We start from the raw sequence: 15429 nt of genomic DNA on the forward strand, positions 1-15429 counted from the left end.
GATTTGTGCAGAAGAGCAGGTGGTATTCTCGTAGCCTGCTTTCTGCCCCCTTCTTTTGAAGGAACTAAGGGCCTAGTGTAGATTAATCATAACCCTTGATAGCCTTGCTAAATCTCACTCTCTAGAACTTCTAACAAATGAAGTTTCTTTGATCAGAAGTAGTTATCCTTTTCTAGCAGGGTCCCACAAGGCATGAGTCCCATTAATTATGGTGCACAACAGGCCCAGGTGCCTCTTAGTCATATACCTAGGGGAAGCAGGGGGATTTTGATTTACCAAGGAATTCTGAATTTCATGACTAAAAGCATCTAGAGGTATATTAAAGGTAACCATCCTAGTTATCTAATTTGAGTCTGTGTTTTTTATATCACAAAGCTAAAAGATGAAAATAGTAATTCTTCTTGGTAGTAAGCTAAGCTCCATTATTTTCCATATTTGTGACATTATTATTAAGTGTAAAGAGTCAGCTATCTTTATTCAAAATAAATTGTAACCAAGACAGCAGATACCAACATTTGGCACAAGGAATACATACTGCTTGTCTTCACAAAAAAATGTTTTTGTTGTGTTGACATTTTAATTTAGCACTCAGAGGCCAATTAATAACTGAAACTCTTACATTCTGTTTGACCTTGTACATAAAAGAAGTTTGATATTTTCTACTCCATCCACATATCTTCTTTTAAAGAACATTACCCCTTTTCTCTTGCAAATGGAATCTGTTCTATTCTATGCATTTAAAAAAATTGTAGGAAAACAATCACTTGGTAGTAACCATGTTGCCAGCCACCTAAAAAGCAGAAAGCATTGAACACTCTGCTCTTGATCCAAGAGAGTACATCTGGGGAGAGTTATGGGTTCGTGGCTGAGAGAGACACTTCACAAGTTGCTCATAGCCCATCAGCACTCATAACTAGTTTTAGATTGGCATGCAAATTGTTCTGAGGGAAATTCTTATTGCCTCTGAGACCCTGCCATTCTGAGTTATTTGACAGTTAAGGGAAATCATAATTTTAAAAAAAGACATAAATAATAGCCTGTGCAGTGTGCTGTGCAGAAATAAGTAGAACCGTTTCATTTAAACTCTGGTGAGCTTTTAATTGCCTGGATTGCATTGTGAGAAGGCCTGACGGTTGATTGCATCCATTATGTTCCCTTGTTCTGTGCCATTCATCCGCACAGTCTTAGCTTCAGTAGTTAACACAACAAAGTAACCACAACTCCACAACACACAGGGGCTTAAAAAATAATCACAATAATGAAAGATGTGCAGCACTTAGGCACAGTGTTTTTTCTTTCCTTCTTTCTTTCTTTCTTTCTTTCTTTCTTTCTTTCTTTTTTTTTCTTCACTGATGTATTATTTGGACTGATCACACAGAATGAATGGGAAACATTCTTTCCCTTTCAGAAGATTTACAGAGGACAATTTGGGAGAAGGAGAAGGGGCTCCATCACGAAGGGCTTTTGGAGAAGAGGATGCTAAAATTGGGACCACAGGTTTCGCAGCTGGGAGCAATGACAGAGATTAAAAGAATTTGGCCAACACAGCCTTTCGATTGCCAAGAGTACCAAACAAAAGATTTTTCTCTCCTCCTGCCCATCTTCATCCCATTCCCACTCAGTCCCCTAACCCAGATTGGAACACTGGATTGGGCCTAAAAGCTTGTTTCTCTCTGTTCACTGGCCCAGAGCACCCCTACAGGCTGCAGCCCCCTAAGGGAAAACAATGCAGATAGATGTCCCCAAATCTCTGGCACTAGAGCTGCTTAACTCTGTTCTGCCCCTTCAACTCCCAACCCCCCTCTGTGTCCTGCCACCACCCTCCCCTTTTTGAGCAATGGAGCTGGGAACCAATTTGATTCCCTTTTTCTCCAATGCAGCTGCAAGGCTCAGAGATACTGACATTTCCCCACTCTTATCAGTTTAATTACAGTTACCATGGCAGCAAAGTGCTAGTGCTTGGCAAAGGCCAACAAGAGATTTGCAAGACTGGGTTCAATTTTGATGCAGCTCACATGCAAAATAAAAAAAAAAATAAGTAACATACATACACTCTAACAAAGAATCCCCTTGCCGAGTTTATGATCCAACCTTTTGTAGCTGTGTCTTTGCAGCCACACAGGGATGGTTTTGCAAAGAATGCACCAGTATTTGTGGCACCTAGCAAGATTAATTGGTGGAAAGCAGCAGTCTTTAAAAGCAGTAGTAACAATAATATTTCATATCTTCAGGAGTAGAAGAGCTGGCAGGCGTTGGAGCTAGCCAGGAGTGCCCGCGCGCCCAGAGAAAGTGCATCTAGGATAGACTGTAACCTTACCAAAACTTTTCTCCTGTTTCTGCATGAGTTGACTTAGGCGTGCCTGAGCCGCTGCAGCTTCGCATGGAGCACCAAGCCCACAAGCAGGAAGTAGAAGAGGGGTGTCACTTGTATTTGGGGCCCAAGCATGGATCTGGTGAGCAGCTTACAGGGCCCAGGATCCACTATTGTGAAGCCACTTAGGGAAGCTAGGGTCTCGTGGCAAGGGAGGCAGGCGGTGGGGGAAGGGATGAGGGAACGTGCAAAATGATGGCGAATGACAAAGCCACATGCTTCCCTAACTCTGTCCGTAATCCTAAAATCCCAGCGGCCCCTTTCAGCTTCCTGGTAACAAATGGATTTGATTAAACCGTCACACGCAGTGTTAGCATAGCATATCGTGTTGGGTATGAAAAAGATCATAAATCTGACTTGTGTTTCATAACAGCAATCTGAGAAGCCCCCGTTAATATGTGCTGAGTCTCTAGACCTGTTAAGATGCAGGCACTTGGGTCCAAGGAACCTGCTTCCACTGGACACGTCTCTCCTCTCTGCATGCTCCGACACAGTCACTTTTGCAACACACAGAAGCAGTATTTTGTTTTTAAGGCTGCATAGAGTAGAAGCAGGGGCGTGGACACCAACAAGGTTGTAATTTCAACTCTTTCTTGGGGGAGGGCATGAATTTCACCAAGCAGGCATGGAGAGGTCCGAGAAAATACCTAAGACTGACACCACTTCCCTCAGTCTGAAAGCAACACCCTACCCCACAACCTTTGCAAACTGTCCCAATCCCTCTTCCGGAGTCAGAGTGTGTGTATGCTGCAGCTCCCAATGAACTTTGTCTATTATGCTCTGGACTCCTACTTGAGATGTCGCGCTGCAGCGGCACGCTCCCCCTCTTCCTCAGGCATCCTCATCTTCCGCCCCGCATCTATTTCGCGTCTCATCATAAAAAATAATGATGCCTCCCATGATTTAAACAAAACAAACAAATAAAGCCATCTCTGCCGACCTGCAGCCCGGTGAAAGTTGCAGTGTTGGTGGTGGGAATGGTTCGGGTGCAGCTTTACTTTATGCTTCATTGAGAGAGGATGGGGAAGAAGAAGAAGAAGAAAAAAAACACCCAACATCCGCACACGCACGCACGCGCGCACCCGGAGACACACACAGCACAAATAAGCCGACTCGTGTGTACACAGCCTCTCACTTACCTTCTCAATTAAGCGATACAGGGGAGGGTGTTCAGTGAGCACAGAGGCTGCTTGGTAGCGCTTCTCCTTGGGAAAGGTCAAAAAGAAACATTGTTTGAAAAAAAGGGGGGTGGATCTCTATTTTTTTTTTTTAAGTTTAAAATAATGAGGTCCTCCAGGATCCGCCAAGTACCAGTGTGGACCGCATGCGAGCCACAGGTGTCCTTCTTTTAGGCAACTGCAGTCCAGGGGGATGTCTCTCTTGGTCCTGGCTCCAGACAACTTACCCCAGCAGCGTGTGAGGAGCCCGAGCTGAAGCCCTGGCTCTCAGCCGCAAAATGCAATCCCTTCCCAGCCAGACATAATACAGCCCAAGAAAAGGTCACCCAGTTATTACAGCGCAGCGGAGCCCAGGCAGCACCTGTCAAGACCACAGTGGAGGCAGCTCCCTTCCGATTTAAGAGTATTTACCTCTCGCCCCCACCCCCCCCCCTTTCTCCCTTCCTTCTCTCCCTCCCTCTAGCTGGCTCCCTTGCTCCGCTCGCTCGCTGGCTTGCTGGCTTGCTAGCTTGCTTCCTTCTCTCTCTCTCTCTCTCTCTCTCTCTCTCTCTCTCTCTCTCTCTCCCTCTCCCTCTCCCTCTCCCTCTCCCTCTCCCTCTCCCTCTCCCTCTCCCTCTCCCTCTCCCTCTTTCTCTCTCCCTGTCTGTTCTGCAGCTCAGTCAAGTACAGCCGCCCTCGGAAAGTGCCAAAGCAGCCACGAGACAGATCCAGGCTTTGTTGCTAATTTCCCAGGGTGAAAATTGACAAGCCTGCGAGTGCACTCAGCACAACCCAATGCATATGCTCCTGACAAACGCTGAGGACCATCCCCTCCCGCCCATCCCCATCACACAGAGAATGTGACCTCTGCGGGACTGGACTCCGGAAGGACCGTCCCTCCTGGACTTACCCACAAGAAGAACTGCGAAAGAGCTCGGGAGGAGAAGGGTAGGGCTTCCTAAAATAACGGGGGCATTTTGGAATAGGACGGGCACGTTGAGAGCAAATTGCCCTCTAAATCTGTTACTGACAGTGCCAGTGGAGGAAGTTAGAATAAAAAGCCAGGGAATCGCAGTGCTACCGAGTACACTGAGGAAAGGAAAAAAAAAAAGCACAGTCCTCTCTTTTAGTAAACGTCTGGGCGCGGAGGTGGGGGTGGAGTGGGTCTATAGTTGCCCAGGCTATGACTTCCATTCAGAAACTCTCTGGAGTCCCTGCTCCCAAAGTCTTGGCACACAAACCCAGTCCAGGCAACACCACACACACCCCTTCCTCTCTCTAATAGCCCAAGAACCAGAATGTGAACTTGTACCCCCCACACCGGGTGGTGAAGCCACCTTGGCCACTAAAACACACTTCCTGCAGATACTTGAATGCTTGCTTGCGTTTAAACCTGCTTCAGTGCTAAACCCCCAAGAACTCCAAGTCAGGCTATTAGGACTAAGTGGGTCCCTTGGCCATGATACTCTTACCCCTGCCTTCATAGACTTATTTTAAGGCCTTGACGGAGGCTTTTACAATTTCTTTAAATCTGTTTACTTGGAAGAGATCCTGTTTCCCCTAACCTCTGCTCTTCACTGCTTCTCTGTAGGTCACCAGTAGCTTTAAAGCATCTTCTTTTTCTGAGTTTTCAAACTTCAGTCATCCCCCTTGGCAGCTCTTGCCAGGCCCCCTCAGCATATCTCACAAAGCCTTGTCAAAAGATCAAGCTTAAAAATAGTGAAAATTTGGATGACACCGGTTGAGATGTTTTAAGTGCCAAGAAAGATTCAATTGTTGAACTATATAATAAATAAATTAATATAATAAAACAAAAAAATCCCCAAACAAACAAACAAAATAACTTCTTTTCTTCCTCTGCACCATCAATTTTAATCTAATTCTAGGTTTTATTTTATTTTAATCAAAGCAGCATCCTTGAATACTTATGCTAAATTATGCTTCCCTGTGTCCAGAGTCCTGGCATAGCAAGGCTAACTGATTTTCTAACCCCAACTTTCAGAAGGCTCATAATAAAATAGTATGTGGCTTGCTTTCTTATCCCTTTCAAAGGCAACAAAACTCAGAACTAACCTGAAAAATAAGGAAATTCAGACAGGCAGATTACTGAGAAGCCCTTCAGCTGTTCAGTCTACAAGCAGACTTCTTAAGTTTTGGCTTTTTCTGGCCAGACTACTCAGCACACACTTCCCCCATTGACACAGCTCCTGGTGGGTCTACCCAACCTCCCAGCCACAGCTACTCTGAAACACCCCAGTGTGTGTGTGTGTGTGTGTGTGTGTGTGTGTGTGTGTGTGTGTGTGTTGCCTGTTCTCTCCAGCAACCAATGTACTGAGAAAAAAAGAGGGAGGGAGGGAGGGAGAAGTATGTGTGGGGAAAGGGAGAAATAAAATCAAAACAAATGGTACAGCTAATGAGGACAATTAAATTAATTATGTTCAAGGAGGATGAGATTTTTTTTTCCCTCCAACTGTATGATCTGTTACCCCTCGCTGGCAACTCGTTCTCCGTAATTCATGGCAACTGATGAGTGCATCTATGCAAATCTTTGTTTAAATCATTCAACTAATTAAATGATGGGATTATTCCTCTGCCTATGGTGACATCATTCGCAGTAATTAGTACTCTTTTGGACTGTGGCAGTAAGATCCCCCATATCAACACCAACCTGCAAAGGCATTAACCACTTTGACACCTAAAAATAAATAAATAAAAAGGACAAATATCCAGAGCTCTAATTGTATCCCTTTCTTTTCCTCTCTCTTCCCATTCTTCCTTTTCCTCTCAGTTTAACCACAATATCCCATACTTGTAGAGAGAGAGAGAGACAGAGTGAGGGAGTGAGAGAGAAGAACTTAGTGAATAATATGCTAAACCACATGTGTAAAAGAATAAAATGGAATAGTTAACATTCAGCTCCATGCCATTCATTTTCCCCTAAAATGTAATGATAATTAGATGGGTCATAAAATGCTCTTCTTTTCATTATGACTGATGAAATGCATTAAAGCTGACAGGGTATTACCTGACAGTAATTAGGTTTTGTCATGAATTAAATTATTTGAAAGCAGACTATCTCCCCAATCATGCAATTTACAGCAAGATTTTTTTTAATCTGTGCCACAGAAGAGAGATAGAAAATAGCAGTTTTTCTCTTCATAATCATATGAATTATTCACAGAAAAAAATCATCAGAAAAACCCAGTGCAGATGAAGAGGCTTGCCACTTAATGTGTACAGATGTGATCATCAGTGCTCGCCGACAATGGAATATACAAGAGCACACAAAGTGATCTGGTGAACAAGAGGTGGAATTTAATCATCTTCTACTGGCACTTGGTGCAAAACACATTAACCCCCAGCAAACCCCTTTTTTTCCTGCCTCCCCACAACCCCCAAAGTCTCAGCCCCTCCTGCCAGGAGAAAAAAAGTGAAAGAAGAATGTGCTTTTGTTTACTCAGCCAAGCTAAAGGTTGGATCCAGCCAGGCAAGCACTTTCTTCATTTCCTGAGAGTAAACTACCCACTTTAATTACACATGCTTCGGAAATCTTTGCAAAAGGATTGCCATCGAGAGCCACATCTTCCTGGTCCCATTATCTCTTGCCTGCCCCTTGTTTCTGCAACTTATCATACATCTGATGAGAGAATTTAACTCAATCTATTCCACATACTCTAATACTTTAAAAAGAGAAGGAAAAAAAAAAAAGACTATCTTTTCCTGGGCTCCTATATTATGATTCCTTTATGAGGGGGATGGTAAGGGGTGTGTGTGACAGAATGGGGGAGGAGGTTCTCAAGGGGGTAATCAGACATATGCTACTTACCTTTGCTCAAAAGAGATCTTGAACAAGAAAACTGTGTATTATGTGTGTGCCTGTTCCTAAATATGTCTTCAAGTTTTCAGCCGTCTCTTTCTGCAAAACACACCTCACAGATAACTTTTGTGTGGGGATGTTCAGTGGTGGTTTCTGTAGCTTCCCAGAGCTGCTTCTGCGGGGTCGCAGTCTTTTTTTAAAAGGGTATCAGACAGGTTGTTGCTGTGGGTAGGCGGAAGTCAGCACCCCCTGTAGAAGTCCAGGTGCAGTCAAAGGTGTCAGTCAAGGGAGAGATGAGGTTGACAAGGCCCCCTGCTCACACACTCCCACCATCACTTGGAGATGCAGCCACACAAATGAAGGAGCCTCTCGCTTCCGCCTTCCTTGGTTTTCTGGCGTGCTTTTCTCTTTCTTACTTTCTTCCCGACCTGCATACAAACCCTGAGTGGGCCAGAGCGGCTCCTCCAGTATTTAAACACCTCGCCAGGTCCCTAGTTAGCAGCTTCCTTCAGCTCATCCAAGAAGCTGACAAGTACTGTTAAAGGAGGCTGTACATGCCGCTCTAATGGACCTCATTAAGTTCTACTTACAGATGTTCTCTTAACATAATTGATCTGCGGTGAGTTGAGAGGACTGCAACTTATTCCCTAGCCCCCAATTATGGTTGGGTAATTAGATCCCCAACCTCCAATTTTTCACATTCACCCTTCTAACATTCCAAAATATCAAAGTATGTCTCTCTCCAAAGCTCCCCCTTACCGGACTCCACTCTCCTCACTGTATTGACAGTTAGATGTGCTCTAACCTTTGTAGTGACGCCAATTTTAATGGTGCATTCAGACCATTGACAGAGCGGTGTTTCTCCCCCAGCCTCTCTCCTCTCCTCCCCATACACCATCCCCTCCCACTCCCTTAACCCTCAGAAACAAAAGGGTAAAAAAATCCTCTAACTTGTATAGTTTGTACTTTTGATAAAAGGTTTGGGTGATGAGCCCTGGCATGGCCGCTTCCTTTCTAATGTCTTTTTATCTGTATTAATTCCTCAGATGAAAACTTTAAGGAACAATGAAGGAGAGAGGTGCCGCTCTGAACCGGTGAGAAGAAAAAAATTACACAGCACACCTGGGACAGATGAAGCCAAACTAGTGCTTTTATAATGCCAATCAGCACGGCTGTTAGCATCCCTCTAATTAGGAAAGCAGCCTAAAACAGAGCGCACTTGGGGAAATGGTAATGTTATGGTTTTGCACTTAAAAGGAGGCACATTTCCTGCGCTGTAAGGATCTGGGATTGGGGCTGACAAGTCCTTTAATTAATGGCAGGATTCCCTGTGTGTGCAAGTGTGTGTGCTTGTTTTAATTCATAAAAGTGGACAAAGGGTGCTAGGAAGGAGGGGGTGCTGTGGGAAGGGAGGGAGAACCCATTAGTTTGAAGATGAGCAGAGTTCAGAGCTACACTCATTCTTTTTTTTCTTTTTTAAATCCCCAAAGGACTAAGGTGCAGAACTGGAGTGAGCTGCCCCTCTTTCCCCACCGAATTTGAATGCTGTAATGAATAAAAGCTTATGGCCATAAGGCAAACAGAATTTTTAGATAACTCCTTTTTCAGGTGGGCCACTCTTGTCTCTTCTGCTATCTTTTTGGGTAGGTGCACTGTGCAGTTCACCTTGGCTTCTGTGTGGAACTCCCTACTCATCAGAGACTGGATTTCTCTTCATTTTCCAGTGTGGAAGACATATGTGGCGTCAATTATTCCAGGACCCCAGATCGTTCCACTTTCTCTTTCAATGTGAACAGGTATCCTAAGAAGGTGTGTTAGTGTTTGTTTTTTGGAGGGCTTTGACATAGTACTTCGAAGCAGGCAGCATTGGGTTCTGCACACCATTTTGATGGCTTTTGGATGCTCAGGAGGAATTCCCCAGTAACTCCAAAAGCAGCTTCAACATTTGCCTTCCTGCCCTCCAAAGGGATTCACCAACATGCACACAGCTGACCTTGGACAGTGTAGGTTCATGCTAGGTGGGTTATTTAAAAGGGTAATAGGTTTAAGTTTCGTTCCCATCTTATCTAGTCTATAATTTATTTTTTCAAAAATAAATCCCAAATATTCTATTGCCATCTCACACACGCCGGTGCAGAGCCTAAAAATAGGTCCAGTCACAGAGGTGCAACAATGGTTCAAACAAATTCACCTTCCATCAAAGGATCGCTTGGCTGGGGAGTCTGTCTCTGTGAAACAAGCAGGACTTCCGAGGAGAGCAAAGCCCAGCCACTGAAAAAAACTTTAAATTCATCCTCATAAGAACAGAATGGTTTTGCAATAGTGTTTTGATTTTATATAATCAAAATAATATCAATATATCAATTACCATATCAATAATCAATCAATATAAAAGTATAAATTTATACTTTATACCTTTGACATTTTATGAACAATTTTAAGGAGTAGCAAGGGTGTTGGCAGCTCTTGGAAATACGAAATGGTTAAGCAGTATCTTAATTCGAAGAGGCAGAAAGTGAAACCTCACAGTCTAAGGTCGACATCTCAATAAGATGATAATAAAGGGAGAGGAAGGCCCACATTTTATTTATATTTTATCAGAGGTTATCTCTGCAGAATTTGAAGTACAACAAATATTATTCTGAAGAAAATGTTCATCACCTTAAAATGAAATTACTTCCCCAGCAAAATGCCCACTCTCTCACTCCTCGGGCTCCTCCAAGCAGCTGAGAAACAGGAAGTATTTTACATGCCCTCATATGACTCATTTAACTATTAAACAATCAGATGTAGCTCTAATTTACTGACATCCTTTCCCATGGGATAGACATTCATCCATCCATCCATCTGTCTATCCATTCGTCCATACATACATATACACATACGCATACAAACATATACACATATATACACATACATGCATACATACACAATACATGCACATATACATACATACCATACATACATATATACACATATACATAGATATACACATATATACATACATACATACATACATACATACATACATACATAGATATACACATAGATATGCACATACACACATACATATATATACATACATGCAGGCACATAGACATGCACACATGCATACATGTTTATTTATTTAAAAGGACAATAGACAATAATTTGAGAAGAAAATGCAGCTGAGATCTTATTTATAGGATCTAGCCTGGGGAATATGCTTAAGAAGAAAAACTGATTATTATGATAAGCACTACTTTGGCTTATAAGAAAGCAAAGAGCAAAACCTCCCAGTCTTCTCTTTCTGGCAGGCTTGAGATGTCTCTTAGAGTCACTCTATGGAAGCAAATTGCTCTCATCCTAATGTTAACTGTACAACAAAAGAGAGACTTTTAAAAGTAGTCAATATTCAAAATGGCCCACCAAAATATTTGTGAATTCCCCCAATTCCATGGATGTAGCAGCAGACTTGTTTTGATGTAAAACTAAGAGATGACTGTCATGACCCAGCTACTTCCTGAACAACTTTTGTAAGTTTATATCTATAGAATAAAAGAAATCTTATCTTTGGCTATAAAATGGAAGTGTTTATGAGATTCTAAGCCAACATTTATTCTGATCTCTCCCCACAACCCCCGGCAAAAAGAAAAACACACACACAAAAAAAACAAAAACAAAAAAATCACCACTTGTCATCTCTTCATATTTGAGAGGCAGAATTTAATGTGTTGATCTTGGTTGAATTCTTTGGAGGTTAGATGTATACAGTGTGGAAGACATGACATTTGATTTATTGTCCGCTGACTGCTCTTCTGTGAGTCTGGATTGTGCTAGGATAGTTTACATTCGTGTGTGGCTGAGAGCCAGGTCTGGTAGACAGTGAAGTAGTCAGAGAACTATTGAGGGCTGAGCATGGTTTGTTCTGTTTTTCTCTAAAGTGCTTGCCTTCCAATACATTTACACTGTCTAATTTTTTTTTCTCCTGAACCCTGACTCTGGTATTCTAATCCAAGAAATGGCTAGAAGCATTCCAATCAAATTTCAAACGTGTTTTTCTTATTTGGCTAGGCCCCCAACCAGTGAAGATCAAGCCAAGCGTTGGTGGTTGGTGACAAGGGACAAAAAGCATCTCTTATGGTGACTAGCTTCTAGAAGCTTCTTGGGACATGTTAACAATTACTATCTTATGCAAAAATATTAAACTTCTTAGCTAAGGGGCATTCATCATGTTATCGGTCTTCTCAGTTCCTAGACTTCTGTAAAATTTTGTGAATTCTTTTAAGGTAATTATATCCTGTATTGTCTGCTAGACTAAACATCTGACAATTCAAATTTTAACTAATTTCATACAGGAATAAATGGAATGTTTTGCTCACTATAGATATTTATTAACAGGGATCAAGTTGATTTGAATTAAACAAGGAAGTCAGTCTTAAACATAATGTTTACAACATTAATTTAAGTTGTTGATAAAGAGAAGATTCTATCATGCTATTTAATATTATTTGTTTTCATCATATGTATAAATGATAAATGTAAAAGATTTCTACAACATGATGTAAAGGTTTATTTTGTCATCTGTCTTCATGAATACATCCTAAGTTTTTAGAGTCCTATTCTGGTTCATCATCTTCAGCTCTGCCTCAAAGAGTAGCACATAATGAGTCCTTCCTAACTGTTTGCTACAGGAAGGGATAAATGCAAAAAATAATACATGATTGGAAAAATGCAAAGAGCAGTTGATCAAAATAAAATCATTATTTTAAAAACCACTATCTGTCTGAGACAATAATGTTGGAAAAATATTGAGGCCACTGTATTTTTCATAAGCTAGAATTATGACAGCCTCCTGTAATGTACAGAAATATTGAGATTTCTGTAATGTTCATGGTGGTAAACACGTGTAGGCAAATGTGATGTATTATTCAGTCACCCCTCATATCTGACATCAAATATCCTTGAGAGTCTATAATGAAGAAACATTTTAGATAATATTTGATAGGAAAATAGCCATTTCTGATTATGCCTTAAAATACCCAAGGGTGTATTAAAAAGACAAACTATGACAGACTCAAAAAAAATTAAAAATAAGGCTAGAGTCTTAGTCTATTGTTTAAGCCACAGGTAGAACAAATTCTTTGGCCTTACTAGTCAGATAACTAGGAAGACAGCTTAGCTCCTTATACCCTAGTATGTCTATATTCAGAATATGTCAACTGAAGGAAGGAATTCACTTGTTTGAGCCTTAAAAATTTTTGTTTATATTAATTAATTAAATAATCAATTAATTAATAATTTGTGGAAGTCAGAGGACTTTTCGAGTAAGCTAAAGCTTATTGTCCTCTGTGTCCAAGGGCAACATACCATGGAGGTCAGTAGTGTGCCTTCCAATCATTTGTAATGAGAGGCGGGTTTGCACAAATCGATGAGAAATGGCAAATACTGTGAGAAGAGGAAAGAATTGCCCATTTAAGGCTCAGAGAAAGAGAGTATTTCCAAAAGTAATTTGTGTTTATTTTTACTTATTTATTTTTGAGATGAAGTCTTACTGGGTAGTTTGGACTGGCCTGGAATTGCTACGTAGACCAGGCTGGCCTCCTCACTGAGATCTGACTGCCTTTGCCTCCCAAGTGCTGGGATTCAAGGTGTGCACCTCCACACTCACTCGAAACCGATTTCTGATGAGACTCAAGAAAACCTGTTTGTTTTGCACACTCAGGGAAAAGCAAGCAGGAAGAGCTGCTTTGGAGAAGGATTGTCATTTCACAAAGAAAGACATGAAGGAGAGGCAATTCGGGCAAGGAAGAGTTTTAGCCAAACAAAACGTAACAGGAAAATGAAAAACTCCATTTTAAAAGTTGTCGCCACCACAGGACCTCTAGCAGTCTGATGTGTGAAGTGGCAGGGGCACCCACAAGGAAAAAGGGGTGAAAAGGAATGGAAAGGAACATATAAGATCCAAGTAACAGATTGCTGAAAGGTGTGAGGCAGAAATGGTAAATGAAGATATGGTAGGAAAAAACCTTCCCAGGTTACCTGTGTGTGTAGATTTGATTGTATGAGAGGGTCTTCCTACATGCATGAATGTATCACATGCATGCAGTGCACATGAAAGCCAGAAGGGGGTGTTGGATCTCCTGGAATGGAGTTATGGGTGGTGGTGAGCTGCCACGTGGGTGCTGGGAATTGAACTAAAGTTCTGTGAGGGAGCTCCTAAACCATCACTGAATCCCTGTCTTCCCCTCCCTCTCTTCTTCCTTTCTCTCTCTTTCTATCAAGCCAGGGCTTCATGAAGGAACAAGCGGTGGTGCTTTACCGCTGGCCTGCGTCCCCATGGATGGCTTTAGACCGCAGACCCATCAGTAGACTGATGTGCCAGAAGACTCTGGGCTTCTTTCCTCTTTCTCTGGTTCTTAACTTTTCTCTGTCACAAAACAGCACACTTCACAAGTCTCTGTCTTCCCCTCGTGGTTAAATGGAATCTCGTGTGAGATCTAATGATCTAACTATAGTTTGTGACCTATTCAATAGAAATTATGGCTGGACCTTGTTTTCTATAAAAGGCTCTTTAATGGCAACATTTTTTTTTTCTTTTCCCTGACTTCTCCTCATTAATGCTTCTTGTCCTGAGTGTGATACCTTTGTGGATTAGGAGACTTAAGAGGGTTAACACTTTCAAGTCCCAACACTTATTAGTTATTGAATTTGTATTTTCTGATTCAAATTATATATTTGCTTTAATACTTCTTAATTTTGCAGTTACTTCATGGTTTTTCAGAAAATGATGCCTATTTTTGTTCATTTTTCATTCAATTCTTTAATGTGAAATTATCCCGCATAAATATATTTGTATCTGAAAAAAAGTTGTATTTGTAACATTTAGTTGACAGGATAGGTTTTAAACTGATCTTTTTTCAGACAGGGTCTATTTGTGTAGCCCTGGCTGATCTGCTTCTTGTAATTCTCTCACCCATAGTTTCAGTGTGTGTGTGTGTGTGTGTGTGTGTGTGTGTGTGTGTGTGTGTGTGTGTTGTCAGTGGTGTTGGGGTGTTGGGATCTAACTTAGGGTCTCAGGCAAGTGCTCTACTACTGAGCTAAACTGGAATTACCAGTGTGCACATTTTTTTTTTAAATGTATTTTTAGTGAATTTGAAGCTCATGGTCAGATTGCCTAACAGTACAAGGAGCTTCTCTTAGTTCCCATCCACCCAATTTCATCTATTATTTATGTGTTGCCCCATTTACTTTACTATTGGCTGTATCTAATTATTTATGCACACTTGCATATTTTTCTTGAAATATTTAAAAATACATTGGAGACTTTGTGCCCCTTACCCTTAAATATTTCACCATGTCTGTCTAGGAAAGGAAAATTAAAAACTAAATCTTTATTCTCTTTTAAGTAATAAAATCCAACATTGAAATCTAGAAAATTTAGCTTGGAAAAAGTATTAACTAATATGATGTACATATACAAATTTCATCCACAATGCCGTTAAGTCTCTTTTTGACTCATACACTCCTGTTTCCATAGAGGGCACAATTCAGGATTGAGCCTTGTATTTTGTTGTCCTAATTAGCTTCAGCTGTCTTCCTGACTTACCTAGGAAAAGGGAACATCAACTGAGGAACTGCTTCGATCAGTTTTATTTCTTTTCCCACTTCAGTTGAAAATGGATTTTTTAAAGCACAATTATACCCTGATTATAGTTTCCCCTCCCTCCACTTCTCCCAGTTCCTTCCTACCTCCTGTCCCATCCAGATCTACCCACTTTCTGTCTCTCAGTAGAAAACAAACAGGCTTCTATGGTTTTATAATAAAATAAAATGTTGTAAGATAAAACAAAAAATAACACTTTGGAATTGGCCAAAACAAACAAACATAATGAAAAGAGCCTATGAGAAGGCACGAGAAATAGAGATCCACTCTTTCACACACTCAGGATTCCCATAAAAACACTTAACTGGAAACGATAATATATACACAGAGAACTACTTGATGTAGACCTATGCAGGCTCTGTGTATGCTGCCTCAGCCTTGTCAGTTTGTATGTGCTTTGATTATGTTGAATTAGAGGGCCTTGTTCTCCTGGTGTCCT

The 15429-nt window shown here is 41.3% G+C and overlaps 1 protein-coding gene and 1 long non-coding RNA gene across 9 annotated transcripts in view; one reads left to right on the forward strand and one right to left on the reverse strand.

Moving 5' to 3' along the window:
* Lmo3 (LIM domain only 3) overlaps nucleotides 1-7699 on the reverse strand; it is a 62672-nt gene extending 54973 nt beyond the window's left edge. The window contains exons 1-2 of one of the 8 annotated variants that reach the window (XM_036181457.1): nucleotides 7355-7692; nucleotides 3511-3576 (exon numbers count right to left, since the gene is read on the reverse strand). Coding sequence is in view for 2 of the 8 variants with exons in the window: in XM_036181450.1 (XP_036037343.1) it covers nucleotides 3312-3381 (70 nt within the window). In the remaining 6 variants the exon portion in view is untranslated. Of the gene's footprint in view, nucleotides 1-2317; nucleotides 2948-3311; nucleotides 3390-3510; nucleotides 3988-4438; nucleotides 4617-7354 lie in introns of those variants that run through there. The other 7 variants (XM_036181454.1, XM_036181455.1, XM_036181453.1 and 4 more) reach the window with 7 other exon arrangements.
* Nucleotides 4183-12058, forward strand: LOC118579782. Its single transcript, XR_004944503.1, has 4 exons — nucleotides 4183-4476; nucleotides 8392-8439; nucleotides 8993-9154; nucleotides 11399-12058. It is a non-coding gene; the product is annotated as an uncharacterized LOC118579782 (long non-coding RNA).
* The last annotated feature ends 3371 nt before the right edge of the window (nucleotides 12059-15429 follow it).

The sequence above is a fragment of the Onychomys torridus genome, chromosome 3 (assembly GCF_903995425.1).
Source record: "Onychomys torridus chromosome 3, mOncTor1.1, whole genome shotgun sequence".
Classification (NCBI taxonomy): Eukaryota; Metazoa; Chordata; class Mammalia; order Rodentia; family Cricetidae; genus Onychomys; species Onychomys torridus.